Here is a 13376-nt window from a genome sequence, read left to right as displayed (position 1 = left end):
CTTTTCAACTTTTTAGGATAAAATGCGCCATCAATCAGACTGGTATAAATATTCGCAGCGGCGTAACAGCTCAGTCCACGTTCAGTCCCCATCCGTTCATCACTTGACCGTTTCATCGCAAACGCATACCTCACGATGCCTCTTTCAATCAGACCCATGGTGTCAGCGCCATTAGGTGAGGACAGTTGACCAACGTCTCGATTCAATTGAGATCTGACACTCCACAGCGAGCTGTTGTACAATCTTCTCAATCTTCGGCGTGGTACTTCTTTGCGGTACGACCTTTAGTCCTCGATCACCCGCTTTCACACTGACACGTCCCGCATGCAGTCTTGGGAGCCCTCTATTCTCGCCATGTGGAAGCTCTGACAGGCTCGACGAAAGACGCGAGTGATCCCGACAAGGTTGCTAGGGCCTGCTATGGCGCGGCCATCATTTATGCAGCCTTCACCGTCTTCTGCGGAATGCAAGTGAGTCGGGCGTCGCAGTGCCGGACTGTATCTCTCGGCCTAGGAGGACTGGTCGTGCGTGTACTGACACACCTACGCAGATGATGGTCCATCAGCGTTATCCGAGAGGAGTCCAGCTATAGTGATTGTCTATGGGCTGGAGGACCCCGGACACATTCATGTACTTCTCATTGTATCTCTATTTAGACACTTAGCATGGCATCACTGCGCTTCTCGAGCAGGACAGGACTGAAAACACTAGCATACCCTACTGCACTGAGCCTTCTATGAGCTCGCACGAGACGATCGAGCTGATCATGCGGATCATGATCAGGGTTAGGGTCACGTGATTCTAACCGGCAAAAAGTTCAATATGATCTGCCGCTGAAATGCCCTTGAACATTCATTTTGTATCGACTGTACTGCCCAGCCTCATAACCTCCCAGATACTAACCCAAGATGCCTCCCCCACGACAGGTCGTTGAAGGAGGCTCAACTTTTGATAAGAGTGAGTGAGACTGGTGTTAGGTGAGCCCGCTTACTGACGTTGTGAAAGTGAAAATGGGTGCTTTGATGGGAAGTGAGCGGCTCCGGTGAAAGATGCATGGATGTGTCCTAATACTATCTAGCTGGTGTTGGTCTCACCATAGGTCTGATCTTTGGTCTGACTTCAATCATTCGGTGAGCTGCTTGTCGAGTCGCGAAAGACCATGACAGCTGACTCTGGCCGTAGCGCTGGACCGGGACCGAGGGGGACTGTCGCAACGCTCTCGCAATACATGCTTTCTTCCGCTGCTACATTTGGTTTCTTCATGTCCATCGGATCGGTGAGGTCTAACGTCAGGATGCGAACCTAACTCAATTTTTCAGGTCATCCGGACAGAATCTAAATACTCAGCTTTGCAATATGCTCAGACTCCGGCATCATTAGCCTGGGCAAGGATGGCGCAGAGGCAGAAGGTTGAGATTGAGGTCAAGGAAAAGCGAGAATGAACGAGGTATGGTCGACTTCGGATCTGTATAGTATGAGCGCTGCGCGGCAATGTCATTGCAATCCCCTGTCTGTGGTGGAACCAAGAAAGGAGACCGGTGTTAATTGATGCAGTCACACGACAAAGCCCACAAAAAAGTGGATACATAGGCAAGATCGAATATCGTCAAGTGCTCATTCAACGCAACGCAACGCAAAGTTCTATGGCGCAAGCGATGATCAACCCGCTTCCCATGCCAGACTCGTCAAATCCGCTATGGACACTCGAAGGTCTTCCCGTGCCGTATGCCAGGACGTTCCGCTCGGAGCACAGGACATCTTTTCGCCCCCTGCGTCAGCAAGAGCGACATCGGCACTCCCGATAGAGCCTGCTTTTTTTTCAATCGAAACGCTGACCGAATGACTAATGGTCTTGTCGGCTGGCGGGCTCGCCTCGTTCAAGTCCTCCTCGAGGTTGGTGATGTGCAAGATCTCCTCGTTACCCGCCGAAGACGACTGCTTCATTGACCCTGCATCGACGCTATCGTGCTCACTTGATGGAATAGAGGTGACGACTGAGCTGAGATCAAGGTCTGACATGTTTCGCATCCGCTTGAAAGCGCTCTTGAGCTCGGAGAGACTCTGTTTCATCTTCGCTGCCAAGCTTGCTGATGAGTCGGTGGATGCGAGATCTGACAACGTGCCACTGGATTCTGCGGTGGAAAGGATCGCTCTTTGTGACTCGGAGGGCGGCATCGAAGATGTCAAATGAGGATTCTTTGACTGTATTGGAGTCACCGCGGGAAGATCGAAGGGTTCCCTCAAAGCAATTGAGTGACGGATCCTGGCTTGGTCTCTCAACATTGTATCTGGAGGAGGCACAATCAATGGACTTCTACATGGATCCAGGATCGAAACGTCATCTCGGGCCGGCGAAAGAGCCACCGTCAAAGAGGAGACTGCGGCGGCAGCATTGGGCTGCACGAGGTTGGCTATCACTGCTGGGCGAGGGGGAGACGTTTCGACAGAAAGCGTTGGTGTCTTGGTGATCTCGACCGTATCTTGCACCTCGCTTAATTCCAGCACCTCCGAGTGTTTCCTGTTTGCGAGATCGGTATCGCTCATGACTGATGCGTCTTCTGGTCTCTGAAAAAGAGCAGACACCCGGATTATCGACCCATTCCTACCGGTTCCCATCTCCAAGATAGACCTCCGTGCTAGACCTGCTGAGTCTCTGCGTCCCACCGAAAACTTGCTCCTCATGCTTCTCATTTGGGGCATGGCAAATCGACTGGTCTTCCTCTCATCGCTCGCACTTCCGGCGTGAAGTTTTTGACTTATACTGTCGTCAGAAGCCTCTGAGTAGACTGCTGTCCATCGGCGGTTATCAGGCGCGACCATCTCCGAAGGCATTGACTGCTCTTGAGCAGAAGGTCTGAAGAGGCTTTGACGCGAGAGTGATCGAACGAGGTTGTCTATCGACATCTTTCGTCTGACCCGTGTTGTTCCAGCCTTGACATCCTGTGGGACCACAGGCGGCACGGATTGCGAAGGTGGAGGGGATTCCGCAGGGATGACAAGCGAACTTATGGTTCCTCGTCGGGATCGAGACTTTGAATGACTCCAGGTATCAAAGAGGGACAGAGATGTTCTCGAGATGGATCTGGGAATGCCTCTCCATGTGGATGTATTATTTTGATGGCCAACTGGCCCATCCTTGGCCGAGGACGCCTCTTTTTGGAGAGCTTCGTGGATTTGGATGGCAGATGCCAGAGTAGGTATCTCCCGTCTTGAGCTGTGAGAGCACGAGAGACCATTGGGTGTCGTAGGTTGTCGTGGGGCAGATGAATCCAACGGGTTCGCGTGGGATGAGGCGCCAATGAACTGCCCGAATTCGCCAACACCGTGAGAGGCATCTCGTCCGGGCATTCCGCTGTAATCAGAAAAAGGCAATTTGAAGGGACTGTTCCCGAAACCCATGGTCGAGAGTGATACATGAGATGGCAAGCCAGCAGTAGCAGGTGTTTCAGGGACGTGAGATCGCTCTTGAATAGGATACCGTCCATCTAATCGAGAGATGTACGTTTGAGGTTCGTAAGGGGGTATAGTACATGATGAGGTAGAAGTGGCGCCACTTGGTCCTCTGCCCAGCCTTGTAGCTGGCAGAGGTATCTCTGAGGGTTCGAGAGGAATGGGACCGGAGAGAGTGAGGTCGTGAAGAGAGTGTGAGTTTGATGTTTCTTCCTCAGCGCTAGCTGCTGGTTTGGCGAAAGGGTTGAGGAAGGAGAAGATCTTGGAGCGTCTTTCGGAACGCATGATGGGTTTCTCGGACGAAGTATAGGGAAACTGTTACCAGTTTTCGCCCAAAAAATTGACACCGTAGAAGTAACGATGTGACTGTCAAGATCAGCAATCTGATCAAAGGTTGCAGCGAGAACCTCAGCATGCATGTCGCCTCCTCAACCTCTCGCCATGTTTTGCAAGTAAGGATCGACAGGGTAGAGTCAGGAGATGGAGAGGAGGCTGCCAACAGGAACCAGCCACGATGCCACTCACATGATATAGAGCCAAAAAACAAAGGACAACGAAAAATTATACCAACCTGATAGCTGGGCTGAAGCTGAACCGCTCCCTGCTCCTCTTGTATAGACACGCTCATCCCACGCAGCGGAGCTACTGCTTTCAGTGCCTCTGTCCTGACACATTATCATCGCCTTCACCAAGTTGTTGATATCCTGCTGACGAGCTGGCTCGTTGACCAAGCAAAGGTCGGAAATGGTTCGTTGACGTGTTGTTTGCTGGCGCATCGGTCCCGTTTGGAACCGCTTGCCTCTGTTCGTTCCTGTGACGAGCTGCCTCGAGTGCTTCAGTCTCGCGTCGAGCTCGGCGGCGATCATAAAAGTAGGTCAGGAGCCAGACTAAGGGCATGATGGAACAGGTATATGGTGGTTGATGATGAGTGGACAGGTGTTCAACGGAGTGACAAAAAGGCATTGAAGTGGTCGTCAACGACGCAGACCCTCGCCCCTCAGGCTCGCTTAGCCTTTTAGTGAACATCCTTTAGGTCCACCTCTGCATGAATGCATGACCTGCTCCTCACTGCGTCGCTGCTTGACGACTGCATCATGACTAAGAGATGCTGGTTCATTATACAACTCATCCCAGTCCATCTCAAGCATCTGCATTCGTAGCTCGTTGCTGCTGGCGTGATCGATTCGTCCGCAATCTTGTCACTGCACCAAACCCTGTCAGCTTTCTTCGAGACGACATAGCGCGCTTCGACTCACTCTCACGAGACAGATCAGAGGGTGACATGTAACCTTCCGGAAAGACGGAAGTCATCTAAGAACGTGATGAGCCCTGTTCGTCGTATGGCCCACCGCTCTCACCTTTTTGTACAGTCTCGCCCGCAGAGTTTTTTCGCTAGTCTCGCTGGGCGCCTTGGCAACATTTAGCTTGAACTCTTTCCTGTAGAGCTGGTCAGCAAACTGGAAAGCGTTTTCCATGTGTTTTGGAGCACCTGGCAAGGTCCATGAAATTTCTCATCTCCGCGCAATTGTCAATCAATTGTCGGAACAACTCTTTCATCTCTGGTGTGAAATTGAATCGTTTCATGGGTTCTCGTGGCTTCTCCTCAAAATTTGCTGCTGCGTTGTCATCGTCCACGTCGACTACCGTGGGGTCAGATGCAGATGGGTTGGGTGTCTGATGAGCCTGATATAGCGTCAGTCGCATGTAAAACAGGAGACATTATATCTTACTGTATCCACTTCATTCGGGTGCTTCTCCTCTGAGCAAGGTGGTCAGCAAGAGCGCGGCATGCATGTGATGACTCACCCCATTCTTGCACATCCTCTTTCCACTTTGCCATAGCCGCTTCGTGCTTCTCAAACTCGCTCTCCTTGTTCGCTTCGACGAGCTTGCCCATTTCCCTCACGCCAAGTTCTTCACATTCTTCGAGCCATTCCCAGTATTTGGTCATACACTGCTTGTACGCGAGTTTCTGCGAATGATCAGTGTGTTTTGCATGACATTGGCTCACGTGCAGAGTGAAGTAGTTATATGGCAGCGCACTAGGGAGAGCCTTGTGGATACTATCGTCCCGTACACCAAACATGTCGTGCTTAATCGCTGCCATGCAAACAAGACGCAGCGGTTCTCGAAGGTGGTCTGGAAACTTGGTTTTGTCCCAGCTCCATGGATCTACGCAAGTTAGTTGGCTGCAGATGCATGACCCCCGAGTTCGTACGCACGCTTTAAGCTCTGCTCGCGCAACTCCATTAATCGGTGACGAACTTCATTAGGGAATCCAGGGAAAGGTGGTAGGAACTGGAATTTGTCAGCTACCATCGACACGACTGAAAATCACCTGTGGGTCCTTCGCGGCGCTCTTGAACATCGTCCGATCAATAGGAACGGGCTCCAGAGGGAATTCGGGGAGAGTAGGCGCTAGATGGTCTCAGTGGTATGGACAGCAAGGAACACAAGCAGACTGACATTTCTGAGGCTTGCCTGAGGGTCTTGACGGGCCAGCCTCGTCATCACTATCAATTTGGATCGGCGATGTCAGAGTTCCGATGCCTTGAGATGCATGATGAGGTTGCGAGGCAACGAGGGAAGAAAGCGGTGGTCTCGGGGCGGCACTAGCGACCGGTCCAGTTTTTGGGCGTTTAGGTGCCGAACGAGCAGGTCGACGGGGTGCCTCCCTGGAGAGTAGGACCGGTCAACCCAAGTCCGAGAATGAAAGTCTGTCGCACTTACTCTTCCAGAAGCTCCAGAGGTCCAGCCTGGACGAAGAAGCCTTCTTTCTTCGGTCTAGCAATATGAGTCGGAGCGTCAATCGTGAGCTCGGAGTCGTCGATGAATTCGTCTCCCAAGTCATATTTATCCAATGGTTTTCTCTTCTTGGGCTGTGTTGACTTCACTTCAGCTGAAGAAAGTTCTCGACACTTCAACAATACTCACCCTGGCCTTCTGCGTTGAAGGACCTCCATATTTTTCCTCCAACCTTCTCGCGATCTCCTCTGCATCCCCGTCCATGCTCAGGAGAGCTCCTAGACCTGAACCAGATCCAGCAATGCCTGGACCCGAGCCATTTGAAGGCGGAGGGATATCCCCTAAGCCAAGTCCAGTCGATCCTTCATTTGACTCTGCTGCTCCTGGCATCGGCGCGAGATCTCCATCGACGTCCATCCCATCACCATCTTCATCACCATCTTTCCAACCTTCAAGCATGCCCTGCTCTCTTGCGTCGTCCAAGATATTCCATTCCAAGGTCTCTCCCTCTGCCATCTTCAGTGGCCTTTCAAGTCGGATCGTCTTCATGGGGGGAGGTGGAGGTGGTAGATCCTCAGAGACAGCCCGGATCCTCACTCGCTTCTTTGGAACTAGAACATTAGTTGCTTCCCCTTCGGCTCCCGCAACTGAAGCTCCAGCGTCGCCATCCGTGCCTTCGACCTTGACATTTCCCCCGCCGTTCGCAGCTTCAGACAGATCCGCTCCAGTGATCTCAAAGTCGTTCTGAAAAGTCAGAGAGGCAACACACGATACCGACTCACCTCCTCCCCTTCAAGGTCTTCACTCTTATCGTCTCCTTCACTGTCGTCATCCTCCTCATCTTCTTCTTCCTCCTCCTCCTCTTCCTCCTCTTCTTCCTCCTCTTCTTCTCCCGCTTCCTCCTCATCTTCGCCCTCTACGACCTCTTCAACTTCGTCATCCACATCATTCTCGTCATCTTCAGGCATATCCCCTTCCACCTCTTCCATGGAAGCGTCTCCTGCAGCGCCTTGACCTGGTCGAACGGTGTTGCTAGAGCTCCCACTAGATTGCGTACTCAAGATCCCATTGACTTGAGACGCGTTGCTCGTTTGGGTGGTCATGGGTAACGTTGAGGGGCCCGCGGGACCAGAGTTCGACAGAGAAGAGATATCAATTCGTTGCCTGCTGGGAGACCCAGGATGCGATTGGGATGCCGAGTTGATGGTATCTACGCGTGTGCCAGTCATGGGCGAACGATGGGCTCTTACTGGCGAAGCGGGGCTAGGACGAAGAGGTGAGCTCTGCCTCAGAGGCGAGCCCTGTCGCAAAGCTGGAGATGGCTAGAGCATTGAGCGTCAGTACTCGTCTTCTTGCATATTCAAGTGCTTTCTCACCTTATTTGCTGAGACTTTTGGACTCGCGCGATGCTCGCTGGACGCCCCGCTCGGGAATGCCTGAGGCATAGGGAGGGGTCTAGACGATTGACCATTCATAGGGCCAGACATGCTGCCACATGAGATTGTGGTCAATCTTGTTCCGTGCGATCGCAATGAACGCGGGTGACAGTACCATACACGTTCATCAATCGATGACAATGTGTTGACCGCACCGATAGACGGATTGAACTTGAGACCCCCGACTGGTGACACACGGGCAGCTGATGGAGGTTTTCTCCAACGCAGTCAAGGCGGTGAGAGGTTCCTCAGCAGGGTCTGACTCTGACCCTGCTAATTGCAATCAAGCTGTATACAGCTCCGTCCAGGTGATGGTTGAATGCGTGCTCGCTATCACGAACGGGATGTTCGATGTCGCGACAACTGAGGGACGGAATCAAATTTTCGGATGATGACGATGAGGATGGTGATCAGTTTTAGCACGGGGTCCTAAACACTGTCATTCATCTGTCTTCAATCCCTGCTATATAGACACCTTGACCTTGCAATCATGAAGGGAAGAATAGCTGCTCTGTGGATCGCCGTGGCTCCATTCGTTCTACCTGTTGTCCTAGCTGGAGACGCATCATTTGGTCAAGCATGCGAGTGAGTCGCGTCGTCCCCAACAGCCCAGAATCTATTTTATTTCTGGCTGGAAAGAGGCTGATGTAGACTTTGCTGATCTTTCGCTGACTTGACTTGTCTCGTAGTCAATCTCACACGCATCTAGATACAAACACATGGAATCTGGTCACGGACTGTGATGCTACGACTTGGTGTGCCGACAATTCGACCTGCGCCAACAAAGGTTGTAGAAAAGATATTGTAAGCTGTGCAGGTGTTCAGGTGGGACCATGGCTCATCGTGATACCCAGTATCCATTCGGATACAACAATGTGCCTTTCGATAAACTCCCACCACTATGCCCGACAGGTCAATTGTGAGCTCTGTCCTCCATATTCTGGCGGGATCATGCTGATGCTCTGATCTTTCCAGCTGTCCCGATGAAGGCAGTTATTGTCTCCCACAAGAAGCAGTTGGAGATCCATGTCAGAAGGACAGAGATGGTCAGTCACCAGAATGACTCCAGACTCATCTCTTGCACAGACGAGTGTCAGCCTCCCCCAAACTACAAGCAGTTGGCCGGATTCTTGAACGTGAACGGATCCATTTGTCTGAACTTTACATGCTTGTGAGCATTTGATCTCGACCTGTCGTATGGGCGGGCTGACGTCGACTCAGCTACGCCAACGTGACCCTTGGCCAGAACTGTAAGATCGACAACACTGTCTACACTGCATATACCGCCGCGGGCTCCGAATACGCGTTCATCGTCTCGCGGGACAAGTGGGTCGAGGTTGAATTCAAACGCTGACGATGGTCAGCTGTGCAAACGGACTGTATTGTGATGGCACGGCGCTCAAATGCTTCAGGGCAAAGTTGGAGGGTGCTGCGTGTGCTGGAAACAAAGAGTGAGCCGGTCGACGCTTCAATTGACTGACAACCTCGGAGATGCCTGACTTACAACTGTCAAAACAATAAATGCGATCGAGCTGCGTATGAGCCTATACATCCGCCAGCATGGGTCTTCGTCGTCGTTGGTCTGGGCATAGTCGCCTGTGAGTCAGTTCCTTCTCCCAACTGTGCATTCGCTTAGCTGCTCATCAGTGATCGTCGTCACTATGGTGTCTCTTTGGTTCACGCATCGACGGACGCGACGCGAAAATCAAGTCAAGCTGGAACAATACTACAACGAGCAGATAGCATATCGGCAGAGTATCATGACAATGAGCAACGCCAAAAAGTCACTCATGAGCTTGCCAGCAGACACCGTGAGTCCTCTCATCGGCTTCGGCCCAGAAAGCTGACTCGCCGTTTCAGCCGGCCGACGTCGCTCGACGGAGTGTGTTTGGAGATGACTACAGCAGCTTCATGCCGCCGAATATGCGCCGAGAGGACTCTACCGCGGCTTGGTCATCAGCTGCGAGTGATGTCCATCTTTTGGAACCCAACACTACACGACGCAGGATATAGTCTGTGGCGTTACTGCTGAAACCGGACTGCTTTGAGGTTCTGGTATGGCCGAATCGGACAATGGCAGAGATGAGATACGAGACGACTTGGACATTTTCAGCAACGATTGTATCCATGATACCGGATGTTATGCAATGTGTGCTTTGATATAAAATGATATGCCAAGAGGAGATGGTGAAATGCTTTAACATCCGGCCGATTCTCACTGGGCAGCGGCCAACATATCCTCGACGTTGATGAACTTTTCACGCTCCTTACCGAGACGTCTACCTCTTTCCACCTCTGCCTGGTCGATCTTGTGCCACCTATCGAGTGAGATGACCGAGCCATCCCGGAGCCCTCGCTCGACAGGTTCCGGTACGCCGTGCTCGGGCAATGAATTGGCTCCTATCGTGCCAGGCATAGGAGGGACAGTTGAAGAATGTCCAAAATGATCGTCTAGAACCAAAGAAGAGAGACGGTACGCATCGTTCATAGTCGATGCAATGACCCCGACTGGACCTCGAGCGACCCAGCCCGCGGCATATAGCCCAGGTATCTGTCGGAGGTCTCAGCAGATGCCCTAAAAGCATAGCATATAGGTCTCTCACCACAGTACCTTCGTCATTTACTAGCCTGCCGGAGACGTTCCTCGCCCGACCTTTGACGACATCGAACGGTAGAACATGCTCCTCTCCGACGCCCAGGGGCTCCGACCGATAGCCAACACTTTCAATGACCAGACCGGCTGACGTCGTGACTGTACTCGTGGTTGGACGAGCAATGGGTTGAGACGGACTCGTCGGCGGAACTACACTGGTCTGACTTGAGGGAGGTGCGGGAGATGCCTCTGGAGGATCCAAAAGCTCATTGACCATCCATCCGACAGATGCAACAGCTGCGCTGCCTGTGGAATTCGCTTGAAATGCCTTCGGCGATCTGAGAAACTCCAATGAGAACTCCTTTTCGCCTTGTCCCGTGCTTCCCGTCTCCATGAGTCCCAGCAATCGCTTTCTCGGTCGATCGTGCTCAACCCCATCTCGGGCTTTGAGTAACAGATCAGGGTCTAAGCTTCCCAGTCCAGAGTATCTTACACCAGGCAACTTGAGCATTTCCCGGAACTCCTTGGTGGTGAATGCTACCTGACCAGGGCCTCGCCTACCTACGACAGAGACTCGCTTGACCTTCGACTCAGAGAGGACCTCCAGAACTGGTTCCGGGAGATCCGTCTTGGCGAGCTCCGACAAGGGTTTCAAAAGTATTCTCGCCACATCCAGAGCGACATTGCCCTGTCCAATGACCGCGACGTTTTCTGCAGCCGATGAGGAGACAATGGAGCGAACGGTCTCTGACAAGCGGGAGAATGCCGGATGCCCATTGTACCAACCCACGAGGGCTAAAGCGGGGAAAACTCCATCCAACGGTGTAAGGGATGAAGAGCTGCCGGGGACATTGCTCAGCGGATTGGACAAGGATGCGCCGTAGGTGAATATAACGGTAGAGTAGTACGGCAGTAATGATGACAGGGAGATATGCAAGGCGTGAGGGTAAGTGTAAGATGAAAGAGTAGATCGAGGGGAGATCTCAGTAGGCGATGAAGATGATTGCGATCCGACGGAAACGTTGCCAAAGTATTTGAATCGAGCATCAGACGCTAGCTCGTCGAATTTGTGCTGGCAATTCTGAGGAGCTGTGAGCGGATTGAGAAGATATAGTCAGATCTGAGCTCACCTTTACCTCTGGGTGATCTGGCGCAACACCGTATCGGACCAGGCCGTATGGTGTCGGCAGTCGCTCGTACACGTGAATCTGGACATTCTTGCCTTTATCGCTTTCTGAGGGCAGCAAGGACAAGATCCTGGAGGCCGTATAAAATCCAGATGGTCCAGCACCGATGATGGCTATCTTTAAGGGACGATTGGACTGGACCGTCGATTGAGATCGTACGAGACAGGACGGACCAGGCTCGCCGAGCTTCCAGAATCTAGGCTGGAGACCTCTTGTGAATCTGCTGCATCCCGTGCAAAGCATGTTTGTCGGTGGACAAGTCGATGAAATCCTACTATCAGAGATCGAATTAGTATTCTTCGTTTTGGATTTCGTTCGGACTTGGGATGATTCTTCGGGTATGGTCGGTCGAGAGGACGAACCTGTCAGCTCGAGAGAGTCCCCCTGAGGAGGACCTGAAGGTGCGAGTGAGAGTGATCTAGTAGCACTGTCGTGCCTGTATCCATCAGCGCACAGAGATCGCATGCAGTGTAGAGACCCGCACGATTGGCAGAGGGTCAAGATCATGCAAAAAATGATACAAAATAAGATCATCTTTACCTCTTCTTCGAGGCATGTTCCTCGTCTTCCCGTTTCTCCTCGCCAAAGTCCTCCTCAGTCATATCCTGTAGTCTTTCATAAAGCTTTGTCTGTGTGTCCACGCGCCCCGCTCCTTCCCATACAGTATCCACGAGCGTCTTTCCGATCCTCGCATTGTACCATTTCCCTATCGGTCGGAATCCGAGTCGCGCCTGAAGTCTGCGAGAAGGTGCATTGCCCTGCTCGTATCCTGCAAACACGATACCCGGCCTGTCGTGGATGTATGGACATAGCTTCATGTACTCTTGACCGGCAATCTGAGTACACATTCGATCAGCGAGGGTCCAAATGCGACTTTCATTCCTCCCCGATCTCACCGTCATCAGCCCTGTCCCTCCGAAAGCTGGGTCGATGAAGCATGACATCGTCCAGTGTGCCCCATCTCGAGATACTGGTGGATCAGATGGCCGAGCTTTTGACCAAGCCCTAGGTCTCATCTTTCGTAGCTCAAAGAAACCAATAAAGTCGGGTACAGCATCGCCCAGAGTCCGCAAAGACCTGATAACTAGGTTCCGAGGAATCCCATCAGTCTGGACAAATCTACTGACCAATCAGGTGTATGTATACGCACCGGTCAGCTCTAGAAGCACTTCTTCAGCCATCATACTTTGTTCCACAAATTGTTGTACCTCTTCCCCAGTATCGGCCTGGCCAGAGGTCGAAGCGACAGAATCCATCATCAGAACTCGACCGGCTCCTCGGACGTCAGTTGAAAGCATCGGAGAGAGACAAAATTTGTCGTGGGGTGCAGGCAGAGCGACATGAGGAATGGGGTGGATCGTGAGACTCTGGACATCTTTGAGAGTAGGATACTGGGCCATAGTGTCTAAGGGGCGAGGAGGATCTCCTATCTTGACCAATCATTTGACAGCCAACATTCCATGATGCACATTTTAGCCAGATCTCGAGATGCGGACCGAAATTCCGCCCGGCGAGGCACCAAAATTGATTCAATGGTGCACGAATGAGATAGCTGGGTTGAATCGAGAGACTATCAGTCGACATTCCGGCCCGGTGTCCTTTCTAGATAGCTCGAGTGTTTGCCGCTCTTGGACGAGTCACGACATCGAATGGTCACTACTGGATTGGTCGGTTAGAGATGTGGCTGTACGACATAAGTCGAACGGCTGTGCTCTTGGCTTTCTGAGTGGGCAGCGGCAGTCTAAACGTGGACATTCCACCGCGTTACTGACTGAATGTCAATGATCCAACCTCCACTCTTGCTCGTTGGCAATAAGAGACATGTCAGACAAATAGGAACTCCCGAGTGTGCAGCCGCCACTCCTTTTGTCTCGCAGTGTGGACAATGCCTGCGACTCCATCCCAATCGACCCAATTCAGCCATCGTCAATACATCCAGCCAAGCTACGTATTTCATCCTTGACA

General features: G+C 52.1%; 7 protein-coding genes across 7 annotated transcripts; 3 read left to right on the top strand and 4 right to left on the bottom strand.

The window, feature by feature from the left end:
* Window positions 1–5: 5 nt before the first annotated feature.
* BD324DRAFT_622693 (hypothetical protein) lies at window positions 6–688 on the top strand. The gene is made up of 4 exons (XM_022015504.1): window positions 6–175; window positions 228–275; window positions 331–470; window positions 551–688. Exons 1-4 carry the CDS (start codon window positions 136–138, stop codon window positions 590–592), a joined length of 270 nt encoding a protein of 89 aa, XP_021871625.1. The 5' UTR covers window positions 6–135; the 3' UTR covers window positions 593–688.
* Window positions 689–858: 170 nt separating this feature from the next.
* BD324DRAFT_622691 (reactive mitochondrial oxygen species modulator 1-domain-containing protein) lies at window positions 859–1519 on the top strand. Its single transcript, XM_022015503.1, has 5 exons — window positions 859–957; window positions 1006–1029; window positions 1079–1130; window positions 1183–1276; window positions 1320–1519. The coding sequence occupies exons 1-5, from the start codon at window positions 909–911 to the stop codon at window positions 1440–1442; spliced, it is 342 nt and encodes a 113-aa protein (XP_021871624.1). The 5' UTR covers window positions 859–908; the 3' UTR covers window positions 1443–1519.
* A 38-nt stretch (window positions 1520–1557) lies between these two features.
* On the bottom strand, window positions 1558–3867 carry BD324DRAFT_622690 (hypothetical protein). Its single transcript, XM_022015502.1, has one exon. The coding sequence runs from the start codon at window positions 3733–3735 to the stop codon at window positions 1660–1662; it is 2076 nt and encodes a 691-aa protein (XP_021871623.1). The 5' UTR covers window positions 3736–3867; the 3' UTR covers window positions 1558–1659.
* Window positions 3868–4483: 616 nt separating this feature from the next.
* BD324DRAFT_622687 (hypothetical protein) lies at window positions 4484–7989 on the bottom strand. The gene is made up of 14 exons (XM_022015501.1): window positions 7572–7989; window positions 6978–7517; window positions 6385–6939; window positions 6181–6329; window positions 5917–6125; window positions 5789–5868; window positions 5673–5748; window positions 5462–5622; window positions 5257–5422; window positions 5181–5209; window positions 4940–5133; window positions 4809–4887; window positions 4707–4761; window positions 4484–4652 (listed from the first exon to the last, which is right to left on the bottom strand). Exons 1-14 carry the CDS (start codon window positions 7680–7682, stop codon window positions 4591–4593), a joined length of 2466 nt encoding a protein of 821 aa, XP_021871622.1. The 5' UTR covers window positions 7683–7989; the 3' UTR covers window positions 4484–4590.
* BD324DRAFT_680542 (hypothetical protein) lies at window positions 7979–9761 on the top strand. The gene is made up of 10 exons (XM_022019082.1): window positions 7979–8216; window positions 8321–8435; window positions 8486–8550; window positions 8607–8677; window positions 8718–8802; window positions 8853–8957; window positions 8996–9082; window positions 9123–9229; window positions 9279–9442; window positions 9492–9761. The coding sequence occupies exons 1-10, from the start codon at window positions 8122–8124 to the stop codon at window positions 9642–9644; spliced, it is 1047 nt and encodes a 348-aa protein (XP_021871621.1). The 5' UTR covers window positions 7979–8121; the 3' UTR covers window positions 9645–9761.
* An 85-nt stretch (window positions 9762–9846) lies between these two features.
* BD324DRAFT_579105 (hypothetical protein) lies at window positions 9847–11654 on the bottom strand (the record flags this gene model as incomplete). The annotated part of the gene is made up of 3 exons (XM_022013356.1): window positions 9847–10182; window positions 10235–11305; window positions 11355–11654. 3 exons carry the CDS (start codon window positions 11652–11654, stop codon window positions 9847–9849), a joined length of 1707 nt encoding a protein of 568 aa, XP_021871620.1.
* A 211-nt stretch (window positions 11655–11865) lies between these two features.
* On the bottom strand, window positions 11866–13208 carry BD324DRAFT_645256 (hypothetical protein). Its single transcript, XM_022017608.1, has 3 exons — window positions 12562–13208; window positions 12308–12495; window positions 11866–12247 (listed from the first exon to the last, which is right to left on the bottom strand). The coding sequence occupies exons 1-3, from the start codon at window positions 12809–12811 to the stop codon at window positions 11948–11950; spliced, it is 738 nt and encodes a 245-aa protein (XP_021871619.1). The 5' UTR covers window positions 12812–13208; the 3' UTR covers window positions 11866–11947.
* Window positions 13209–13376: the final 168 nt, after the last annotated feature.

The sequence above is a fragment of the Kockovaella imperatae genome (assembly GCF_002102565.1).
Source record: "Kockovaella imperatae strain NRRL Y-17943 chromosome Unknown BD324scaffold_5, whole genome shotgun sequence".
Taxonomy (NCBI): domain Eukaryota; kingdom Fungi; phylum Basidiomycota; class Tremellomycetes; order Tremellales; family Cuniculitremaceae; genus Kockovaella; species Kockovaella imperatae.
Note: the sequence above shows the minus strand (reverse complement) of the source record. Positions and strands in the feature narration are given on the sequence as shown.